The 25,793-nt window shown below is 39.3% G+C and overlaps 1 protein-coding gene across 1 annotated transcript in view; it reads left to right on the top strand.

Annotated features, from left to right (window-relative positions):
* Window positions 1–874: 874 nt before the first annotated feature.
* Window positions 875–25,793, top strand: part of Vgll1 (vestigial like family member 1) — a 35,963-nt gene continuing 11,044 nt past the window's right edge. Inside the window, exons 1-3 of the mRNA XM_071606097.1 lie at window positions 875–1,088; window positions 12,036–12,455; window positions 14,263–14,322. Of these exons, the coding sequence (XP_071462198.1) occupies window positions 875–1,088; window positions 12,036–12,455; window positions 14,263–14,322 (694 nt within the window). The remainder of the gene's footprint in view (window positions 1,089–12,035; window positions 12,456–14,262; window positions 14,323–25,793) is intronic.

Consider the following 25,793-nt stretch of genomic DNA (forward strand, 5'->3'; position numbering starts at 1 on the left):
TCCTCAAGGAACTCATAAGGTGGGATCAGCTGATGCCACCAAGGGGTTCCAATTTGAAATCTATTCAGCAAACAGCTATTGAGCATCTACTCTGTTCCAGGCATGGTTCCAGATACAGAGGATATGATAGTGAACAGAATTGACAATGTTATGGTCTTTCAGGAGCTTTCCAGTAATGTTGCTACAACTTATTCCCACATTTTTTGAAATCTGTATGTGGCTCAGAATATATCCATCTGCAAGCCTTAGAGCTCATATTGTTTATAATTGTTAAGTTTCTAAGTCAGAGTCTGGGTGGAAGCAAGACACTATCTTACATAGATTAGGGCAGAATTTCATGGGTTTTATCCTCTTGCATTGAAATAGTCATGCTGCAAAGTAGTGTTTGCCATGCTAGCTGAAATTGTCCAGTACCCATTGCTTAGTCCTTTCTTGGGGAGCCTGTGTCTCTAAGTAGTTATGGGCTGACCCTGGCTCATTCATTTGGGAAGAAGAAACTTCACAAGAAGGCAAATTACATTGCTATTTGGCCTTAGTGTCCTCCAGACACATCTCCTGTTGCTTTTCTAGTCCTGTTGTTTCACAATTCTCATTTGTAAGAGAAGGCCACCTCCAGCTGTTGGTAGAGCTTTAGGTTGTTTCCTGAACGCTGATCAGATTGAGCTCCTCAGCTGGTCACAGTCCAACACAGCATTGTTGTTGACCTTCAGGAACTCAGCGACTCCCCAGGGCTCTAGTGAGAGCCTGTACTTGGTAGGAAGAAATTGCTTGCCCTTAGGGATGGTGCTCAACTAAACAACAGCCAAACCCCTTGATGAAATAGTACCAGTGACTTTTTGTATTTGGTTTGCAGCCATCACCTGTGTTATTGACAATGGCAGAAATGAACAAGACCGACATCCAGCAGCCCAAAGATCGTCAGAAGCCCATAAAGACGGAATGGAATTCCCAGTGTGTCATTTTCACTTATTTCCAAGGAGACATCAACAGTGTCGTGGATGAGCACTTCTCAAGAGCTCTGAGCAATATCAAGAGACCCCAAGGATTGAACTCCTCAAGCCAGAGTGAAGATGTGATCCTGAGGAATGGTGAGCATCTCAGGAGGGAGGAGGCTGCAATTTCCTGTCCAAGCTTTCACTGTAAGCCCCAGTTTTTAATGCATTCTGCATGTGTATGTTTGCTAAAAGCAAGTCACACTGCCTAGTGAGAAGTCACACCTTTTCTTAGAAGTTTAATGCAAAAATGGACATTGTCTGATCAAATTAGTTCACTTATTTCATTATTTCTTCAACTGCATTCAGTGCTAGGTTCTCTGCTCAGCATACAGTAAGAGCTTCATGACTACTCACTGTTACCATCAATCAGTAATATTATTCTTGCTGTTGGCCAGAGGGCAAGAACACCAAAGCATCCATGATAAGATAAATATGTCCTGGGTTGATGCTCTCAGCCTCCTTTCAACCAATAGTGGATAATCTGGTGAGCAAGGGTAGGGGCCAGAGGGAGACTAATGAAGGGTCTTGCCACATCCTTCTCCCACCCTTCTCCGGGTCAGGGGTGCATATTGCTCAACAGAGCTATGTCACAATGTGCACATCAAAGCATGCAGATTTGGGGGAAAGTATGATTTTAAGCTGGCAGGGGCCACAATATGTCTCTCATGGACCCCAGATACTTTTGCCTTCATGGAGCCCTTGATCCATAAAAGTATTAAAAGTTACATTTTATAACTGTGCTGTTATGAGATGAGGATAAACCAAGCTTCATTCCTTTTTAATCGGTATCATTATCACATTCATCTTTTTCTTCTGATTTTGAAATAAGTTACATCACTTCTGTGGACTGCTGCAAGTATTCACAAGCCCTAGTCACTGTGCCTCTTATGCTTAATAGAGGCACCCCTGCCTGCCAGATGAGAATCAATATGGCTCCCATTTACCTTTTTTGAAAGGTGCAAATGGACCCAAGTCTGGTTGATTTTAAGAGCTTTTTATTTCAGTTACCTAGCCCACAAGTTAAATGTTTTGCTTCCATTGGAGGACCTGTGGGCCTCCAAGTGGGACACTTTGTACAAAGTGGACACATGGGGCCTCTGCCTGTGGGCAAAGAGCTCACCTGTTTCCAGATACTATCACTCTGGTTCTGCTGTTTGGTCTGGACAGAGCACTGGTGTGTGCAGAATTTACTTATTTCCTAGGAATGATTTTTCCAGTCAAATGACTTGATTTTCTCAGAGAATCTGTGGGTTAAGTACACACGTGGAAAGGCATGAATTGTTTGGGTGATGTGGTAAAAATGAGAAACCCCTACTCTGTCATTTTACCCTGTTTTGTTTTTCTTCCCAGCATTTGTCACCACCAAGCACATTATATATATTCTTCTGGACTCCTTTGCACACCCTTTAGTCTGAATTCTATGGCAGCAGGATTTAGTCTGTTAATTACTGCTTTTTAATTACATAGCTCAATGCCTGACTTATGGGAGGCACTTAATAAATATTGCTGGAATGAATGAAACTATGATTTGAATGATAGGGTATTGATCCTAAAGATGGGGTATGTAGTCCATTTTCTGTTGCTAGTAACACAATGCCACAGACTGGGTAAATTATGAAGGAAGGAGATTGTTGTGGTCAAAGTTTGAGGGCTCACATCTGGTGATGACTGTCTTGCTGCCAGAATCCCAAGACAGTGCAGATATCACATGACAAGAGACTAAGAGAGCATATGTGTGTTCTCTGGTCTCTCTCCCTCTTCTCATAAAGCCACCAACAATTTAATCATGGGCCCCAACCCTGATAAATTTATCTAGTCCCCAATAATCTCCCAAAGGTTTCACCTCTAAGCATGATAGTTAGATTAAGTGCCCACCCTCAAAATATGTCACAGAGGACATTAAATCCTAAAATGAATTTCGGAGGGGACAAGTCATATTCAAACCATAGGGATCACCGTAGAGAAGAGATATGGTGTGGTACACAGCTTTAGAACTATGTAGTATGATGCGAACACAGTTCCACTACTTCCTAACAGTATGATTTCTGGGCATCTTACTTTATCTGCTTATGCCTCAGTTTCCCTACTGCTAAAATCAAATATTTAACTATAGGAGAGTGCTTTGAGGGAGTCAATTAGATAAAGCGTGTCAGGTAGCAAGTAGTGAATGCTATGTGGGTATTAATTACTTTTGTGTGGATAATGCCAAAGGCTGACATGTTTTTTGAATGCAGGCCTCTCCTATAGTCTCCAAGGTTTTTGGAATCCTGCTGTGTGGCTGCTGTCATGTTTTCTATGCCTTCTGACTTTACTTTGATTGAATTCTGTGAAGCTTCTGCCTGAGAGCTTGGGCTTGGCCCTGTTTCTAGGCCAAGCCAGCCTTCACAAGCCAAACAGATAGGTGGTTTTCTTCCCTTATCTTCTTGTTGCATTTTCCCTGTGAGAATCTCACAAATCCCTTGACTCTGAAGATGTTGCCTCCCTCATGGAGGGTGGTGTGGGCTAGGCAAATATTTGTCTGGTGATTGAGCAACTGAAGGAAAGACTGTCTCCCTCAAGGCCCCTCTTATCATAGCTAAGAGTCAAGTTTCTCACGAACTCTGCTGCCTCAGGGGAGGGCTCCGTGAAAGAAGTCCAGTCCTGCTGAGGTTCTTATTGGACGTGTTAAATGACACACATACAGCTTTGAAAATGGTGGGAAACCTATAAAGTGGCCTTTCATTACTGACTGTTAGTTAGCATCCTCTTAACCCCTGCAGGTCAGCCCCAGCTAAACCAGACTGAGGAGAACAGACCCCCATTCATGGGCTTCCGTCGAAGACTTGCCCACATTCTAAGGGCACTCTGTGAAGTCAAATATGCAAAGCCCAAACACAAGAGACCTGTGTGGCTAGGAAAAGCCATTGAATTTCCTGGCTTCCCTTCCAAAATCAAAGTTATTTTTAAATTTACTTATGTATAATTCATATGGACTGCACTTCAGAAAAGAAAATATAAGTTGAAGGTATCTTTGGATTATCTTCCATTTTGATGGACACTGGGAATTTTCAGTCATTAATTGGGGAAGCTTCAATAACTGCAAGTTCTTGGGGGACACAGTCTTGGTGTACTTCTCAACCCATATTCCTCCTGAACCACCCCCAGCCCCAGTCTTGAGCAGGCCTGCTAACATGCTCAAGAACTGTTGAGAGAAGAGAAGCTATATACCTGACCACCTAGAGATCTTCTTTAACTAGTCTCAAAGGGTCCCAGTGGATCTTCCCTGCCTTCCATCTGCCATGATTAGCAGGGTAGGAAGAAACACTACATTTCTCTTTTAGTGTGAATATCTAGACAAGCTATAGTCATGCTGGCTGTTTATGGTGCCTGTGAATATTGACAACTTTGTGCCTCCACTAGGTGCCAGACACCACATTAAAATTATTACACTTAATTCAGTCCTTAAAACCCACTATGATTTATAAAGTTCAAAGATAAGCAAACTAAACCCATGATCTTAGAAGACAGGATTTGGTCTTGTTAGAAGATGTTTGTCAGGGTTAGTGATGGAGAGAGTGCCTGAGTGGGCCTTCTGAAGTGTTAATCACATTCTGTTCTTCCGTCTGGGTACTCATTATCCAGTTCGTGAAAGTTCCTCCAGCTGAAAACTTGTATTTGTGAATTTTCCTGCACATTGCTTGTATTTCACAAAACCACTTTGTCCTCATTTTACAGAGGAGGAAACTGTAACCCAGCAATGGTGAGTACTCAGAGATGGGTCACCTTGCCAGTGAATGATAGAGATTGAAAGCCAGGTCTGTTTGACTCTAGAGCCAGTCTCTTGACTTTACTCTCCTGCTTTTGTAGACCCTGACAACACCACAGAGAGAGGGTTAATACCCATGAAGATGTTTGCAACAGTTAACACTTAGTGTGTACTTCCTGTGCACCTGGCCCTTTGCTAGGGGCTATGACATAGGTTATCTCATTGAATTTTTACACCAACCCTATTGATTACTCCTTCTATGCTTATATTTCTGGTGAGATAACTGAAGCTCAGAGTCAAGTGACTTGTCCAAGATACCACAGCTAGTAAGGGGTGACTACAGTGTTTGTCATCAGATGGTCTTGATTCCATATTCTGAGCTCTTAGCCACTCAACTTTCAAGATACAGGCACATGTTTTTTATTTGACCTCTACCTTCAAGGAATCTGCACTAGCTACCCCAGGGAGGTGACTAGGAAGGAGGGATTGGGACTTAGCAGGGTTTTCTGTTATCCCAAAGCAGGACTTTCTTCTCTAAGCTGTCCCTCTGCTTGTGGTGTTATTTTAACTTCAGGTAGTTCAAGGACTACCTGCTTTGATCCTGGGGTGAATGAATGAGGGATTATTGCTACCAGCTATGCTGGCCGAGAGGGGAGCACCAATGTGTACAGACTGGACAAGCCAAAGTTTGGACATTTGTGGGACAAAATATGTGTGTGTGTGTGTGCGCGCGCGCACATGTGTGTCTGGTTTAACCTTCATCAGAAATCAGGACTAGTCTTACACACACACACATACACACACACACAGAACAAGGAGAAGTGGGAAAGAAGAAAGGATGAATGGAAGGGAAATCAGGCAATTATGGATTGGTCTTTACAACTGTCAACTCACTTTTAGGAGATTCACTGATCAAGTGGTTTCTTAAATTTTTGCTTAAAAAATAGCTTAGCTGTGTGCAGTGGTATGTACCTCTAGTTCCAACTACTTGAGAGGCTGAGACAGGATTATCACTTAAGACCAGGAGTTCAAGGGCAGCCTGGGCAACAGAGCAAACTGACATAATCTAGCTTAATCCTTTTCAGGGCATTGCTCTCAATGACTTCTCACTAGAGTCTACCTCTTTAAAGATTCTGCTGCCTCTCACAATGCCCCACTGGGGACCAAGTTTCCAACATGTCATGTAAGATTCTGTCTCAAAAATGAGCTTTTTTTCTGGGGCTGGGGTTGTGTCTCAGTGGTTGAGTGCTCGACTAGCATGTGTGAGGCCCTGGGTTCAATCCTCAGCACTACATAAAAATAAATAAATAAAATAAAGATATTTTTTAAATGACCTTTTTCTAATTATAAAAATAATATGTGTTCATATCTGAAAATTTAGAGAACACAGATACATATTCAAGAAAGAAAAAACCACATGAACATCTAATCACACCTGCTAATTTTTACATAGCATCACTTTGCATAAGCTGCTTTTTTGATAATAAGTCTGTTTGACAATGAAATTTTAATAGAGTTCCATTTCATAGATGTATCAAACTTACTAAAATATTTGGACACTTAGATTATGGTTAGTTTCATTATATTATAAATATCACTTTGAATATCCGTGTAGCTAAATGTTTGCATTACATTACATTAATTACATCTTTAAAATAAATTGTGGTGAGTGGAATGACTGGGTGCTATGGTTTGGATATGCTTTAAGTGTGTCCCCCAACATTTTATTTGTTGTATGTTAGTTTTTATCACTGTGACCAAAATACTGGTCATAAACAACTTAGAAGAGGAAAATTGTATATTGACTCACAGTTTCAGTACGTTGTCAGCTGGCTCCATTGCTCTGGGATGAAGGTAAGACAGAACATCATGTCAGAAAGGTGTGGTGGAGAAAAGCTTCTCAGTTCATGACATCCAGGAAGCAGAGACAGAGAGCAAGGGGCAAGAGACAAGATATAGTTGCCCCAGGGCACACCCACAGTGACCTGAATCTTTCAACCATGCCCCACCTACTTACAGTTTCCACCACCTCCCAGTAGTGCATTCGGATATCAACAGATTAATTCACCACTGAGATCAATGTCCTTATGATCCAATCACTTCCCAGAAGCCCCACTCCTGAACATTACTACACTGTGGACCATGCCTTCAACATATGAGTCTTTGGGGGGACATTCCAAATTTAAACCATAACATGTTGGTAGCTTGGTTCTCAATGTGGCTATATGAGAATTAGAGGAATCTTTGAGATGTGGATTCCAGTCACTGGGGGAACTGTCCTCAGAAGGGATTAAGGTAGTTCTCATGGGACCCGAAGTTAGTTCTTATGAAAGTAAGTTGTTATAAAAGAGTTGAACCAGATCCCTGAATCACTCTGGTTCTTATCTCACCATATGATCTCTCTTTTCTTGCAATTCCCCCATCTTGAGGCCACCCACCATACTGTTATACAGCTGGGAGCCTTCACCAGAGTTGGTGTCATGATGTTTAGATTTTCTATGGGGTAAACCTGTTTGTTTACAAATTACCCAGCCTCAAGCATTTTGCTATAACAATGAGGGAACAAAACAATACACTGGGTCAAAGTGTACACACAAATTTTAGGATTTTAATATATGCTGGAGAATTGCTCCCCAGAGATGTTTATTCCAATCTGTCACTTCTCAAGTCCCTGAAGTGTGTGAAAGTACCCAGCTTACTGCATTCTTTGGAATATTGTGGAAGCACAGCCAGTAAGAGTATGAGGTTTGGAATGAGATAGCATTCTCACTTACCGACCATGTAGCCTTAAGGCAAGTTACTTTAACCTCTCAGACTCTATTTACTCATTTTGGTTACTGTGAGGATCACATGAGTTCATATATACAGAGTGCTAAGCAAAACATCTGATCCATAGTCATTGCTCAGTAAACAAAAGCTAATCTATATTTACAAATTGTTCCTGCCCACTTCTGATATCTTATTCCCTGGGGATGGACATAGACTGAGCAAAGGCTTCTGAAATCTTTCCTGTATAGCCAATATCTACTGTATCCTTCATTCCAGCCCTGAAGTGCTGCAACTTCTACTGCTGTTGTGGGCTTCCCAGCTCAGTCCTTTCTTCCTTTACATTCTCTGGCACTAGGTAACTAATGGCAGGGTGGATTCTTTAGGCTTCATACCTTAATTACCATCTTGTTTCTTCCTGGGTTGATTATGCTGAGTGTTGCAAACCAGAAAAAAAGAGCCAAACTGGGTTTATAAACTGAAATGATTAATAATATGAATAAAAGAGCTACTATTTATTGAGATCCTAGTATATACCAGGTACTATGCTAAGCCCTTTTGCATGGATTGTTTTATCCAATCTCACAACAGTCCCAGGAAGCTCAGAGGGGGAGGGGACTTGCTCAGTGACACATGACTAGGATATGAAAGATCTGGGACTGGACTCCAAGCCTGTCTGACTTCAAAGTCTGTGCTCTTAACAATTTTGCATGCTGTTCTGCTCAATGTGGAAAGGTTCAGTTTGAAGGGATAGTTCAGTTTGAAGGTAGTTCTCATGGGACCCTAAGTTAGTTCTTATGAAAGTAAGTTGTTATAAAAGAGTGAACCAGATCCCCAAATACACACACATGCACATGTGTGAGTGCATGTATTTGTGTGTATGCATACATTTTTGCAACTATGTGTATTTGTGTGCAATTTTGTGTGAGCGTGTATGTGACTGCATATATGTGTATGCATTCATTGAAATGGCATTTAGTCAAGTCCTACCATATGTCAAGAACTGTGCAAATTTTGGGGACAAGATGGTGAACAAAAGAGAAATGATCTCATCTCTCTTAACATTTACTGAGTAGAGGAGAGGGCCAATATCAAATAAATGAGTAACTGAAGAAATTATAGGATTACCACTATGAAGGAAGTAAAAAGGATGTAGTCACAGAAAGTAACAGGATAACAATCTTTGGTCTAGAAATCCAGAGAGAGTATATATGGGTAAGAATTAGTGATGTCTCTGAGTGTGCTTGGGAGGTAGGGAAATGGCCTACCAGTTTCATCCAAAGAGGCAGAACAAGAAATGGAGATTAGTGCTCTGTGCATAGGCCTGGTTTTAGGACCAAGGGCCTCAGGAATTACCCATATATATTTCTGGAAAATCCTGAAATTTCTAGAAGCATGTAAGCATTTGCCTTTATGCCAGAAGACTATCTTCCACTCTATCCCATCATGGTGGCCCTGGCTCCCGTGTGATGGCTATGACTCCCTATTCCAAACAAATTTCTATTCATACAAAAATTAAATACTACTCTCAGAAAAACTCTCTCTGGATTTCTAGTCCAAAGTTTGATATCCTGTTACTTTCTGTGACTATATCCTCTTTACTTTCTTCATAGTGGTAATCCTATAATTTATTCAGTTACTCATTTATGTGATATTGGCCCTCTCCTCTACCCAGTAAACGTTAAGAGAGATAAGATCAATTTCTCTTTTGTTCACCATCTTGTCCCCAGAATTTGCGCAGGTTCTTGACATGTGGTAAGACATGACTAAATGCCATTTCAATGAATGCATGCACATATATGCAGTCACATACATATTCACTCAAAATTGCACACAAATACATAGTTGCAAAATTGTATGCATACACACAAACACATGCACACACACACATACACACATCCCTTCAAGCTGAACCTTTCCATATTGAGCAGAGCAGCATGCGAATTGGTTAAGAGCAGGGCTCGTGTTGTGGCTCAGTGGTAGAGCGCTTGCCTAGCACATGCGAGGCCCTGGGTTCAATCCTCAGCACCACATAAAAAAAAAATAAATAAAGGTATTGCATCCAACTACAACTAAAAATTAAATATTTTTAAAATTTTTTAAAAAATGGTTAAGAGCACACACTTACACACTAGAAGCATGGATGGAGCAAAAGGTATGGTCTGATGTCCAAGGTCAGAGTATACGGAGTGAAAGCCATCTGGATTCTTACTGAAAGAAAAATCCCAACCTACCCCAAGAGTCTTTGAATCAAAATGTTCCTCACATGCTGTTTATCTGTTAATGTAGTTTGTGGTTTGAAAAGGCTGCAATATCATCCCTGAGGTGTGTTCATTCTCTTTCTCTTTCTTCCTCTGCCTACACACACACACACACACACACACACACACACACCTCTAGAGGTAGCTAAGAGGGGACAGTTGAGTGGAAATGTCACCAGAGCCACTTCTAGTAAGCAGTAACCTTGAGTAAGCTAAGGATATGGTTTGAGATATCCTCCTCTATCCACAGTGAAGATGGGCATGGTTGCCAGAGTAGTTGGCTCAAGAAACCTGAGAAAGCATGGCCAACCCAAATGTAGTGTCTCCACACCATGGGCCACCAACAACCAAGCCTGGTCTGGAAGAGTGAGTTTTTCCAAGCCACCTATAGCTATTGGGTTGCTGTGAACTCATAATTGAGACATTCTGTGCATCCCTCCAAGCTCCCATTCAGACTATACTCTAGAGCACCAGGTGACCACATAGGACTTAAACAATAGCACACTATCTACTCCCTTTAACATTTCTATTAGAGAATTCTGGTAGGTAAGCAGTTAAGAAAAATATTCAAAGCACCCTGGGTCCTGCTTTTTATATTTCAAGCATTTAGAAAGAACCTAAGTCATATGTATGAGATCTCTGAGGACAGTCCAGATGGAAACTGTCCATTTTCAGAGGCTATGCTTTGTTTCTAATTTGTGCTTAGGACATGCAGTACCTTCATCCAATATGAAACATGGACAGTGATTATATGAAATCAACTTAATCACTCTGTTTGTACCACACAGTGCCCTGAATTGCTACTGGCCTGGAGATATCAGTTTTCAAAAATAACATTTATCCCTGGGAACACACCCTAATGTATTTCCTTGTCCTTGGTTTCATTAGAAGAATCCCACCATTGCCAATTGCTCATTGTAAATGGTATGAGATATTGAGCAGAGTGTCTGCCATGTGGGTTTAAGCTTCTTTTTTTAAAATATCTGTGTTACATAGAAAGCCAAGGTAATGGGTGGGGCCACTCCTGTAAAACTGTACTGGCCTCTCAAATGTTTTTATCTTGTACAAACTCCAGTCAAACTGAACATTAAGGAGAGCTGGGAGAGGTGCCCATGGAGGGAAAAGGGCCCAGTGTTTCAGGATCTCCTGTCAGCCAATCTTCCTTTGTCTCCATACTCATGTCCCCCTCCTCCAATATCTTGGATAGATGAGAGGCTCCAGGATTTTAACACCATCTGGCAGAGTTATTTCCCTCCTCCCCTTTTGTCTGAGTGGGTGTTGAGAATGGAGAAAACATGTATCCATGTTGGAAGCTATCTTGGAGATAGCAGATTTAGCTATTAGTTATAATAGGCACAATTAACATAGTGTCTACGGAACTAAAGGAGACTTTGTTCCCTTCTAGTGTGTCCACACAGTGAGCAAGAAGAAACTGACTTTCCCTAATAATTCTGCTTTTAAAGATGAGGTCCAAGCAACTACTTTTTTTACCCATCACTCATTTCTACAGTTCAGTTCCCTACTGGGCTAATCTGCTTTTTGCCCCCTTGGTTCAGTCTCTTAACATCTCTGTGCCTCAGATTTCTCTGAAAAAACAAAAAACAAAAAACACACAAACAAACCTTGTAATGACCAACTGTTGCCTGTTGAATAACAACAAGCAAGTGTGAAACCCTTTTTAATGTTCTATGGAGTCCTCCTATTAGGTGTATTTAGAACAGTAGCTATGAAATAGAGCTAAACAATATCAGCAACCAAACACAAATTAACCACTTTTGCTTCTAGAAAAGTTTTATTAAGGGGGTAATTTGACAAGGGGATAAAGATGTGTGTACAGAGTTGCTCACTGCCATGTTATTACTATAACTTAAAAAACAGAAGCAACTGAATTGCCCACAAATATGACATCTGTTAATCCATTATTCTCTCCTATAGGAATAGTGTATACCCATTTAAAAAGTTGGTGTTTGGCTCAGTTCATTGCTATGGGAGGATATTTGTATATATTGATGAAGCAAAATCAGCTTTAATAATGATACATGTTGTGAAGAGAATGCATATATGAATAGAAACAAATCCTAGAAAGAAGTACAACTAAAGGAGGACAATGGCTGTTTATGAATACTATGATTAATGTGTGTGTATTTTACTTTTTCTTTATTTTCTTCAAGTTAACAAATATAGTATGAATTAACCTGAAAAAAAGCTACTTCCATTTCGAAAATTATAAGTAAACACCTGACATGTCTCCTAAATCTTTCCTTCCAGATAGTGACATGCCTCCAAATCAGTGGCGTTTCTCTTCTCCTTGGACAAAGTCACAACTGGAAATGTCGCGTGCAAATAGTGCCAACAACAGCAGCTTGAATATGTCTGGTCCCTTGGCTATGAATCAGTATCCACTGTCTCTGCCTGAGACCCACTCTGTTCAGCCTCGGGATCTGTGGCATTTTCCCTCCCTAGCCAGCCCCAGGTCCCTGGAGCCTGGCTACTCTCATGTCTTTCCGGATGGGCACCTGGTTCCAGAGCCCCGACCTGATGGGAAATGTGAGCCTCTCCTAGGTCTCCTCCAGCAAGACAGATGTCTAAACTGTCCTCAGAAATTTGCCACGAGAGAGGATCGCAACCCTGTCCAGATAGCCGGAAGCACAGGATTGCTTTTCAACCTACCTCCCAGATCAGTCCACTGTAAGGAAATGCTTAGAGATAATTGGAGGATTTCCTCTGAGGGGTTGTGGTCAGGAGTGAGTTGGCATTAGATGGGCGCTAAGACTAATTGCTGCCATTCTGGACATAGGGCTTCTGCTGAGGGGGTGGAATGTTTTGTGTAAATGTTCTATATATTTTCACTAGGCTTCATTAACACTCACAGTTTAATGGTTAAAGGGTTACATAGATGGCCAGCCAGATGGGTTTGGTCCTCAATACTCACCCAGACTGTTGACTTGGCCTTATCCTAGAAAAATGATGGACTGCTGCCTAAAATTGGAGGGTCCCACATCTACCTCATTGGGAGCCATTAAATAATCTGTTTGCAAAACAGAGCTCTGTGACGTACCTACAGGCTCAAACGTTATGCTCCAAACAGGTTGACAACTAGCAATGATGCCAGGCTCCTGGGCAAAAACAAGGGCAATCTATACCAACCATCTGCTCCACACATTAAAATTCAAAGCAACTGGAGAGGCAGCCCCATTGCTGTCTGGAGATGGCTGGCTGTGGCTTCCTCCTTTACACTGGCTTGCTCTTGCTCAGTTTCCCTTGGGTCATTGCCCCCTGATAGCCACCTCTCCCCTGAACTGAAAACTCCCTTAAGAATCACTCAGTTTATCATTCACTTGCTCACCCAACAAATGTTTAATTGGGGTCTACTAGATGTGAAATACCCACAAGAAACAGGACTTTCTGCTTTGTAGAAGGACAGGGAAGAACTGGCATAAACCATGCTTTCAGTAAAAATGTAATCTACTCTGCTTGAAAGATTTGCCTTTCATGTGAAATACTTGTAATAGAGTATAATATATATATATATATATATATATATATATATATATATATATATATATATTATACATTCATGTGACCAAGTCTGCATTCTGTTCTCTGGATTAATTTTCTTTTGCAATTCCCTGGTCTGTACATATCTATGGTTCTATGCCTGAGAGATATTACTGGAAGCAGTTTTTACTGTGAACTAAAGATATAGTACACAAAGGTCCTGTTTAGCATGGTCTGCCTAAGTTCAGGACTGTGTTCCATCCTAATATTTCACAACAAATGTCCTGTTAAAATACCATTGTGTCATTTCTAAAGTTTGATTAGCAATGCATGCAGAGAGTAAATCATAAAAATGTCATGCTTGGGATACCAGTGAAAATTCCCACCCTATACTCTTTTGCAAAATATTCTCCTCCTGAATTCAGAGGGAAAGTCAGACCAACTGTGTTTGTATATATGCCTGTGCATACACATAGCAGAGCCCTTATTCAACAGTTGGTTAGAACACACATGGCTCAAATCATCATCTTTCAAACATAATGACTATGTACACTTCAGATCCAATTCAGCAAATATTTAGTGAGCCTATACTATAAGCCAGGCACATCCTGGCAAACAAACTGATAATACAGGCATTATCCTAGTCCTGAAACCTCTAGACAAAAATTCATGAACAAAGGTTTATCATCAAAGTCTCAACTGTTGTGAGATCTTCACACATTCTTACTAATGTTGACAATCAGTCATATTCATTGCTGACTGACCAGGAACTGTTGAGAAAGTGACCTTTAATTAGGAACACTGTCTGTAAGATGGGAACAAGTTCTAAGGGGCCTTAAGAAAACAAGCTCCTTTGATTTTTAGTATCTATTAGGAGAAAATAGGCCAGATGTCCATACACTGAGAGACAATCTGGTGCCCCTGGGTAGCTGCTGGGCAGTTTTTAACCCAGTCCTGGAGATTTCATTGTTAATCATGTTTTTTTATTTTTTTTCAGGTAAGAAAATATATGTCTCCCCAAGTCATGGACCTGCCAGTCCCAACCTTGCAAATGAAAGTAGGTATCCAGTTCAGCCTTTGATAGCTGGGTTCTGTATCCTGAGAACAAATTTGAGGAGATTATATTATAAACATTAGGGCCTCTAGCAGCTGACAGGCATCTTATTTCTATTATTTGGGATTTCGATGGATAGAATTGATTTCATTGTAGTTTCAAGGAACTCAAGTAATTCAGATCTTGTCAAATTTCTTGTATATTTTCTCATTTTGCTAGAGAAGCGATTTTATTGAGTCCTTGTCTCTGAGCCCAACTTACCTGAGGTAACCAAGGTGACTCACAATAATGAACAAATCCATGAGGATTAGCTTGCTTTGTCCCAGATGTTCGGCTTTCAGCTTAGCACATAGGGGCACCCCAGGACTCTGTGATCAGGAAAATGTGACTCAGGCCCAAGACAAAGAGTCTGGGTTCCACACTCAATTTGAAAATGAAATCCATAGGAACTTCAAAATGAGAACAATCTGGGTGGAATGAGAAGAGGATCTGCATGATCTAGGTTTAGGGTTCAAATTCCAGCTTCATTACTTTAGCCTCAGGAACTCAGTCACATTTATTAAGCTCCCTATGCCTCAATTGTCATATTTGGAAAATAGGCATCAAATTATTGCTTACCTCATGAAGTTTCTATGAGCATTAAATGGAATAGTCTATGCAAATGCTTAAAATAAAGTCTGGCACATAGTAAGCCATCAAAATGTGTAGGCTTTTTGGAAGGCATCCTGGTATCCCAAACTATGTTCTATGCTATGTGTTTCAGAGAGGACCAACAGGAAGAAGCACCACCAAAGCCCTGGTTTCAGGCATTTTACAGTTCAGTGTGAAGAGGGGTTGAGGGTGATATATAATATTCCACTTCAATGTCAGTTTAACAAGGACTGAGACTTTGAGGGGTGAACTGTCATATCCCCAATACCTGCAGGAATGCTTGACACAGAAGTCCATATGTATTTGCTGAATGAATGAATGCTAGAAACAATAAAAGAATATTTAAAAAGGAAATAGCAAGAAAATTCCCATCCAAATAGTAAAACTTCATGTGTTTGAGGCTGTTATATAAAACAAATCCATCTATCAACCTCAGTGGTTAACTGGCTGTGCCTAGATGAGGAGATACATTAAGGGCTACATGGAAGGCTCATAGCTGATTCCAGGCCCAAGAGAATGATATCTAATTTATGAAAGTCAGGATTGTGATATCTCTTAAGTACTTGTTAATAGTTCCTATATTATTTTATTAGAAGTTGTGAAATTGCTGATAATGTAATGATGCATTCCATTGTTCATAGGCCCCAAAGAACAACATTTTTTGGGTATTGACTGTGAGCCAGATACCACACACCTCACCCTGCTTAGTTTCCACCACAAACTTGTGATATGTATATGAGTATATCCTAGGTAAATCACACAACCGATATTCAGTAAATAATGGTTGAATGAATGAATATCTCCATTTAATAGATGAAAAAACTGAGTCTCAAAGAGGTGAAAAGACTTGCCTTTAGATTACATAGAAGCAAGTGACAGGTGTAATATTATCTCTTTGCTCTCACAGTGTCATACAATCCTCAAAGCAATTCCAATTTAAATATATTGCATAATAGTAAAAATTAGTTACTGGTGAGACTAATTCACTCTACATGGGTTTACTATCCATCTGTGGCTAGGACAGTGTTCTAGCATAAAGGAAGAGGACTGCAGAAAGCTCCGAAAGCAAGCAAAAGAACAAAGAGCAATATTACTTGGGAAAGGGGTATGGGGATGACCTTCCCTTGCAAAGAGGATTTGAGAGAAAGCAGGGAAAGGGTATTTGGTTATGTCAACAGCCTACCACTATCGCTCTGGGCAGAGGGAGGCTGCAAGGAATAGGGAGGGGAAAGGGAGAGTTTCCTAGAGCTCCAAGCAAACTGACCACAGACCCCAGCAAAACCAGTGCTCTTAAGCATGACATCAGTCTCCCAATCTTGCCTAATGCTAACATCCACTAGAAGCTTGTTATCTGCATGAATTGTGCTCCCCTCTTCCTGTGGGAGTAGATCTGGAATGAGACACAGTCGCATTGGCTTGTATTGTACTCTTTCTGTATTTTTATTAACTTCAGTTTGAAGTGACCTGTATGAACCTTTCAGTAGGAATTTTTGTAGTTCCAAAAGATTTCCAATGTGAGGCTCCAGATAAATATGCTGCAAAAGAAGAAAGGCAGAGTCTCTCCTGTCCCTCCCATATGGACTTAACCCCCTCATGTACCTATGAGGTAGAAGCCATGTGGAGCATGCCTATCATGCACAGGGCCTGTCCCATTGATGCTGAAGGCCCTCAGCATTGATCAAATAATCTATCAATCAATCAGTTTAAATAAAAATTCAAAAAAATAAAAGGAAGAAAGAATAAGAGACCCAGTTGCCACCTACAGTACAGGCTCTATTTTTATCTACATTGACAGATGGGAAAATTGAAGTTTTAGGAGGTTAAGTAACTTGTCCCAGTGAGTAAGTGGCAGTTTTCTCTGACTTCAAAGTGCCTGATATTACCCACTAAGCTAAGGTGCAGCTTGACCACACAATAAATCAACTCTATCACATTTAGAGACACTGCTTCCTTAAACAAAATAATAATGATTTATTGAACATATATGTGCCAGCGGGGAGCTTCATATACATTTGACTCAATTCTCACCAGAATCTTAGGAAGTTGTTATTAATATCTCCATTTAACATGAGGGCAGTAGGACTCAGATAGGCTTGGTAACTGGCCTAAGGTCACACAGCTAGGCAGTGCTGAGTCCAGGACTCAAACCTGGGCTCATCTGACCTCACAGGTATCCTCTTTTTCATCATGCTTATCCTGTTTTTCAGGAAGCCAATCTCCAGAGAGAAGAAAAGATCTGTACTATTATTAACTGCGGTTTGAAGAAGAGAAATATTCTTTCTAAACCTGCTTATGATTTTCTACTGTGAATCCACAGGGTCTAGAGACCTCACTGTCCTTTTCTTTTTCTGCCCCTAAAGAACATTTCTGCCCTCCCTAAGACTGTGCATTTCTCTTCCTTGGTAACTATGTCCTATAAGAGGGTTTTCCAAACTTGCTAAGTGATTTCCCAGCATGTTGAAGAGCTGTTCCAGGGTGGAGGGCATAGAGGCCCGCCTGCTTGTTCATACCCACTGCACTTAGAGATCACAGCATCTTGATTCTCCCCAGCAGTAACCTTTGAACCAAGGCTGACCACATGATATTTATTCTATGGGTGGTTTAGTCAGCTTTCTCGCTGCTGTGACTAATGGATCTGACCAGACCAACTATAGAGGAGGAAAAGTTTATTTGAGGGCTCACAGTTTCAGAGGTCTTAGTCTATAGAAGGCTGGCTCCATTTCTTGGGGCCCAAGATGAGGCTGAACATCATGGAGGAGTGCGTGGCAGTGGGAAACAGCTTACATCATGGAGATTAAGAAGCAGAGAGACTCCACTCGCCAGATATAAATATATACACCAAAGCCACAACCTAATTCCCACCTCCTCCAGCCACACCCTACCACTTTAGTTAATCCTACCAGGGATTAACTCATTGGTAAGGTTAAGGCTATAACTCAGTCATTTCTCCTCCAAACCTTCTTGCGCTGTCTCACATGTGAGCTTTCAGGGGACACCAAATCAAAACCATAACAATAGGTTTGTCCCATGATCCCAACTGAATTAATGTGTCAAGAACAGCCTGTAGCTTTCCAGTCTTCACTAGACTGCGGCCAACCTCACCCCTTCCTCTACCAAAAGCAGAATGAAAATGAGGTGGGCAAGACCTACCAAGAATGGGCTGAGGCTATGGGCTCTCTACTGGTCCAAAGTCTGGAAAAAAGCTTAGAATTCCCCATCTGGACTTGATAAATGAAACGGTTTCACTTAGAAAATTTGGTTCCTCAATTCCAAAAAAAAATGATTCCAAATGGAATTGTTGGGAAGTCCAAGAACCTAACTTATTGGAAATTGAGAAAATTTCCCTGTCCCACATTGAGCCTGTTAGTGGAACAGAATTTGCTGTTGCTGTAGCAAGAATGTTTTTTTGGATACAGTGTGTAAATTTCTGTCTTCCTTGGCTCTGATGTTGAGGACTCTGGCATCTGACACCACATGGATACTCGCAACATCTTTAGTCAAGTTGGAGGAGCAAGGCAAGACTTGGTCCAAGACATAGCAGCAGAACCTTCCTGTAAATTGTTCCAGATAAAATGATAATTGCCAATCTGGTAGACAGCCTTGTGTCTAGTATGAGCTGGATGTTTGCCCTGTGACAGTCCTAGAATCCCCTGCCATAAATGTTCTCCATTTGTGCCCCACTTGCTCTTGGGTAATAGCTAAAAGGGTGAATAATAATAAAGCTATACTTTTACAGATTACCCTGTTCTGGTTTCTAAGTTTTTTCACACTCATTCAAAATTTCCAGCAACCTTTAGATTAACAATATTATATTCATTTAATATAGGTAGATACTGAAGCTTAGAAAATGTAAATGACCTGACCCAATTCACATAGTCAGTAACAGAACCAACACTGAAATCCAGGTGTCTGAACACAATGCTCTTTTCTCTCCACCATAAGATACTTATCAAGGGTTAATATCAATATGCCCCTTAGATACTTGTTGCTCCCATATGCTGTGTAAATAAAGACCACAACTTTTCTGAGTGCATTGTTGATTTGAGGCAGTAATACAGCAATTCTTCTATCTCAACAACAGTTTTTTTTCCCAGTGCATTGCACATGTTTCCTACATTTAGGCAGAGGATAAAAGACCTAGCCAGTAGATTTTCCCACAAAGTTAGGTACCTTCAAAAGTTTCGTTCTTTTTTAGGTGGTGATTGGGAAAATTGGGGGGTGGAAGCTAATTCTAGTACTTGTGATTAATAATTACACATGTATGTGTTTATCTTGGCTCATTCTATAAAGATTCATCTGTTAGAAGATAACATATATCATCAGAATTGAACTTTATTTTTTGTACCAGGGATTAAACCCAGAGACACTTAACCACTGATGTGCATCCCCAGCCCTTTTCATTGTTTACTTTGAGACAGGGTCTTGCTTAGGGCCTGGCTAAATTGCTGAGGGTGACTTTGAGATCTTCCTGCTTCAGCCTCCTGAGCACTGGGATTATAGGCTACACCACTGTACTCAGCTCAAAATTGAATTCTTAATGTGCTGTTTAGGGAAAACAAGAAATGATTCACGAAGAGCTAGTATCTTAGGTAGACTGGATGATCTGATGACATTTACCTACAAATCCTTAGAAGTTCTCTTTTGAATAAAGCTGAAAGCAGTGGTCAGTTTTCCTCCTTCAGTAAAAGGAAGAAAATTCCTCCTTTTGATAAGAGATCCCCCACTCCTCTGACATATACAGATAAATACTTGCTTAGATTAACTGCTACTTAATCTCAGACTTAGGTTCCTGTATTCATCCTGATTTTGCTTTCCTGCTTTATTTCCATGAGCTAACTTTATTAAAAAGCATTTCTTTAATCTACTTTGGAATTTTACAATTAAAAAATATTCCTACCATTCCACAAGATATGTGCCACCTTTTACATACAGAAGTAAGGTAGCTGGCCCAAGTGAGTTGTCTCATCTACACTCTAGTTGATGATTTTGTGAAATGCTAGATGAGTGGAACGTGGCGGGGGGCAGGGACATTTTTTTCCCATCAGAAAATCAAGGTCCAATGGTTATAGAATCCATAAACCTCATTCACATCACTCTTTATAGTTTTGAGAAACTGACAAATGACCTGATTGGCTTACTCAAAAGCTGCCTTGGTCCTTATCTCCCACTTCTGTTCCTGACATTTACAATCTGGAAGAATTGAAATTGCTTCAAATGGGCTTTAATGATGCCTGTCTCTGACAACAAAGCAGGTGACAATTTGCTCTTCTTGTAAAGACTATTTTTAAAAATTCCAAATAAATGTTGTTTGCAGATATAACTGAAGCTTGCATTCAAATATTTTTCTATTCTAAAAACCAATATCATGAGTAATCTTGAAAATAAAACCACCCCTCCACAAATAAATGCTAACTAAACAGTTATTTTTTTTCTCCCAGATACATAATAAATGCTGACCTTTCCCTAATTATTTGTATAGCTTAACATAATTAATTGAAAATAATTCTGTAAACCATTTGTATTTTCAAGATATAAAGTAATAATGCGTTAGTCCATTCCAGTTCCTGCAATGGGTAGGGTTTTAAAGTAGTGTCTTACTCATTTGTAAAGGGAAAGTTAGCACTTGTGTGTTTTGTTATTCTCTTATTTATTTATTTATTTACTTACTTATTTATTTTTGATACAGGGGATTGAACCAGGGACATTTAACTACTGAGCTGCATTCCCAGCATTTTTTTTTTTTTTATTCAGGGTCATGCTAACTTGCTGAGGCTGGCCTTGAACTTGCATCAACCTCCCAAGTGGCTGGGGATTACAGGTGAATGCCACCACACTCAGAACTTTCAGGTCGTTGAGGGGAAAAAAACTGGATATTGTTATTTCCTTGGTTTCCTGTTACCATTGTTGCAGGCAATTTTAGGATATTGCAAGTGGAGGGATGGCAGTTACCGTTTGAAGCTGAAATGGGTTATGTCTAGGACAGATGGAGATAGATTCATCTTTGCTGTCTCTAAAGCACTTTCCATGGAATATGTTAGCCTCAGCTACACACAGAAAGCTAACACCAAAGCAGTGGTCACTGGCTCACCCTGGGTTGCTTTTAACCCTGTCATGCATGTAGCACATTGTTGGCATCACTGTGATAGTCCTAGAGAAGCTTCCTGAAATAAATGAATTGTATATGGTCTAAAGAGATTAACAGAAGTTTAAAAATGAGAAAGAAGAAAGAGAGGGTAAAGAAATTAATGTAAATCCTGTCAATTTTTTTTATTTAGGGAAAATAAGAATGTGTAAACTTACAGTCCATATTTATGAGACCATTGCTTAAAGACTATAAATTATGTAAATATATTAATAAATTTTAAGTTGCATTCAAGCCTCTGAAAATAGTGTTACTGTGAAGTTTTGTAGATTAGTGGTGATTAAAGAAATGAACTAGGCTGTAGCATTTTCCTAAGAATTATTATTTTATCACTATTTCTTTATAAGTTTATAATAATTTCTGAACAGTGTTCTCAAAGATAAATTTGGTTATTTTATTGTTCATTTTAATGATTTTACATGCTCAGGAGCAAATTAACCTATTTAGTTTATTACAGCATTTACAGTTACTCTTTTGGTTAAAAATTGTCACCTTTCACCAATATTTCCAAATGAAAAGACTTTCTTAATGCAAGTCTGGACTGAGAATTAAGTCACCTGGGTTCTTATCCTAGCTATGCCTCTAGTTATCTGTGCTATCTTAGTAAATAATCTAATGCTACACCTTAAGACCCTAGGAAAGGACAATCTGTTTCAGTAAACATTTTCATCACTGTGACCAAAAGACCTGAAAAATCAACTTTAAAGGAGGAAAAGTTTATTTGGTTACCATGGTTTCAGAGATTTAGTCCAAAGATGGCCAACTCCACTGCTCTGGGCCAGAGATGAGGCAGAACATCATGGCAGATGAGTGTGAAGGAGGAAAGCAGCTCAAGACTTGGCAATCAGGAAGCAGAGAGAGGACTCTGCTCTCCTAGGAACAAGATATAAAGGCCTGACCCCAGTAGCTTACCTCCTTCAGACACACTCTACCTGCCTACAATTACTACTCAGTTAATGCATATCAGTGGATTAATTCACTGATTAAGATAAGGCTCTCATAAGCCAGTCATTTCACCTTTAAACTTTTTTACATTGTGGCACACACGAGCTTTTGAGGGACATCTCATATCTATACCACAACACAAATTAATTCCAAAATAAGTAGAAGATAGGAAATAATTAAGATTGGAGCCCAAATTAGTAAAAATGAGAATTTAAAGAAATAATACACCAGATTAATAAAACAAAGAGTTGGTTCTTTGAAAAGATAAACAAAATTGATAAATCCTTATCCAAATTAACCAAAAGAAAAAGACCCAAATCAGCAAAATTAGAGATGAAATAGGAGATATCACCACAGACACCTCTGAAATCCAGAGATCATTAGAAACTATTTTTTAAAAAGTTATACTCCAATAAACTGAAAAATCTAGAAGATATTGACAAATTTCTAGACACATATGAACTGCCAAAATTGCACCAGGATGATATAGAAAACCTAAGCAGACCAATATCAAGCAATAAGATTGAAGTAACTATTAAAATTCTTCCAACAAAGAAAAGCCCAGGACCAGATTCTCAGCCAAGTTTTACCACACCTTTAAAGAAGAACAAATGCCAGTCTTTCTCGAATTATTCCATCAAATAGAATGGGATGGAACACTCTCAAATAGATTCTAGGAAGCCAGTATAATGCTGATATCCAAACCACATAAATACACAGCAGGAAAGAAAACTACAATATCCCTGATGAACACAGATGCAAAAATTCTTAATAAAATATTAATAAACTGTATGTATGTGCATTTTCCCATGCATAGGGAATGCATAATTAATGTCTGGGATAATTGCCAACAACGTATTAGCAGTGGTTTCCTTGGGGGGTGTGCCTGAGGACAATTTGTATGTGTGTGTATATATGTGTATGTGGTAGTGGTAATCAGAGAAATGTTATTTTTCACATTATGTCCTTCTGTGATATTTCAGTCCTTACATGCCTGTGTTGCTTTCACAAGAAAACCACTTTAATATATATCTTAAACAGAAAATCTTCAAAAAAAACACAGTAGCTATCTCTGAAGTCATGATGGTCATGATGCACACAACAGTATCAATAGAAACTGTTCTTTTGAAACGTCTCTAATAACCCAGATTATCTCTCCTTTCTTCTCCTGTTTGTTTCATAAGACTACAAGTGAATCATACAGCACCTGGGGGCAGATACAGCCGCAAGAGATTACCCAGGCCAGGTCCCTCTTTTCAAAGAGATAAATTATTTAAGTGATCTGGGACAAATCATTGCTTATCAGGCAAATGTAATAACTTTCATTGGGAGAACACTAGTTACGTGTATTCAGTGATTTACTGTTTAGTCACAATGTCTACAGAAATAAAAATGAATTCAGCCTGGCACAGTGGTGCATGCCTGTAATCCCAGTGGCTCAAAAGGCTGAGGCAGGAGTTCAAAGCCAGCCTCAGCAACTTAGTGAGACACCATGCAACTTAGCAAGACCCTGTCTGAAAAAAGCATTAAAGTCAAAAAATAAGGGCTGGGGATATGGTTGAATGGATGTGCACCCATGGGTTCAATCCCTAGTACCAAAAAAAAAAAAAAAGAATTTAAATATTCATTGTTTATTCTGAAGTACTTTTACATACATTGTCACAATTTGAGCCTCACAGTGACCTTGATCAGTAAACTGAGATTCAAGAAGATGTATACATACTGTGAAAATGGAAAGAGGGGAAGAAAAAGTAACATTTAGTGAGCACCTACTATGTACTAGTTATGATGCATAACTTGTTCATTTTATCTTCACAATATATAGGGGTTATTTTTTTTCATCTTGCAGATGAGGAAACTGAGACTGAGAGGTTCCCTCAAAACATAGTTCAAAACTTGAAAGAGCCAGAATTCCAAACCAGCACTTCCTTTGTAAGGGTAGTATTCTCTCCATTAGCCTGTTGAGATCTCTGCAACATTTCCCTGATGGGTCTTGAATTCTCCTGATATGACCCTGAAATTTACAGAATCCTGCATGTGATAATTTCAAAATTTCTCTCCCAAGCTCCTGTGAGCAAGAATCATTGCAAATGTGAACAGAGGAATTCTGAGATTTAGTTAAGAAAAAAATCACTATTTCAGAATTATTCTTTTGTTCCTGTGGTAGTGGGCAGGGAAAAAGCAGTTTATTTTTGTGGTAATTTCTTTTAGTTAAAACACTGAACATAAAGGAATGTATATGAATGATTCTATGATACATCCTATTGGAAGACAGAGGGGGAAATCTGGAAGTAATATTCAATGGGTCTAGAGTTTCAGTACTGCAAGATGAAAAAGTTCTAGAGATCTATTGTATAATAATGTGAATATACTTAATGCTCCTGAACTTTACACTTAAAATGGTAAAGAATATAAGTTTTATGCTATGTGCTTTTTAAACTGATGCTTTAAATTAAAAACAAACCCTATTAGAGAGTTCTGGAGATTTCTGGATAATGTTCAAGAAAGAAAAATGAAAGTGAGAGAGAGGTGATGAGCATGCTATTTTCTTCATTCTAACACTGTTAAATTTATGACTTGCTTTTACCCTTGTAGCCAATGCAGACAGAGAATGTTCAGATTGTTTACCTAAATCTATTGTATTCATGACAGGTGAGAAACTAAGCCACAGAACTCATAGTAATAGTGAAGAGTAAAGGCATTGACCATCTCCTGGCACCTATGATCTAATTGTGAAACAATCCAAATGACTTGAGCCCTCAAAGAATTGTTTTGTTCAAAAACATTTACATGTCAGCTATATTTGGACACACCACTAGATGGTACAAAAACATAGTTTTCTGATAATGGTTTTGTCATGTTGTGAAGACAATGACAGAGTATTAATTTGAAAAACTCTAAAATATGTTATTTGTGAAATTGGAAAATGAAACACATTAGAATAACATCTTGATAAAATAGCATTACATTCTCTTTTTCCTGTTAGTTTACTTCCAGCTAAGCTAATGACAGAAAAGGCATATTCAAGGAAGATAATTTAGACATATCGCCAAAATTTCCCAATTGTGAAATTTTGTTTTTTGTGTTCTAAAATCTTGTTGCAGTGGTGATATGTCCACCCAACTAGCTAAACCTCAATAACATCCAGAATTTTGAAATTATAGTAGGACGATCTCCAATTTTAGATCAGAAGAGCTTGATACCTTGATAACATTTTATCTTTTCTGAAAAGAGAAATGTTTTCGAGTTCCGAAAGGAATGCATCAGGGTTCCACTTGTATAGAGTTGAAAAACAGTACAAATCTATGATCTCAAATGTCAAGGTTTTTTCTGGAATGAAACTAAAACTTGAAAACAAAGACAAAAATGAAAATCTCTTCCATCTGAAAAAAATTTAAAATTCATATTAAACAATTTTGGGGTGAAAGGGGAAAAATCATAACTATAGATTTCCTGAAAATAATTGTGATGAAAATACTATGCATCAGAGTCATTGAGATACATTTAAAGCAGTGGCCAGAGGAAAATTCATAGCTTTAACTATCTACAACAATGGAAATAAACAAATAAAAATAAATGAATTAAATTCTCTCTCTTTTTTTTAGTTATAGTTAGACACAATACCTTTATTTTATTTATTTACATGTGGTGCTGAGGATCAAGCCCAGGGCCTCGCATGTGTCAGGCAAGCGCTCTACCACTGAGCCACAACACCAGCCCCTAAATTCTCAACTTG

The sequence above is a fragment of the Marmota flaviventris genome, chromosome X (assembly GCF_047511675.1).
Source record: "Marmota flaviventris isolate mMarFla1 chromosome X, mMarFla1.hap1, whole genome shotgun sequence".
NCBI classification, from domain to species: Eukaryota; Metazoa; Chordata; class Mammalia; order Rodentia; family Sciuridae; genus Marmota; species Marmota flaviventris.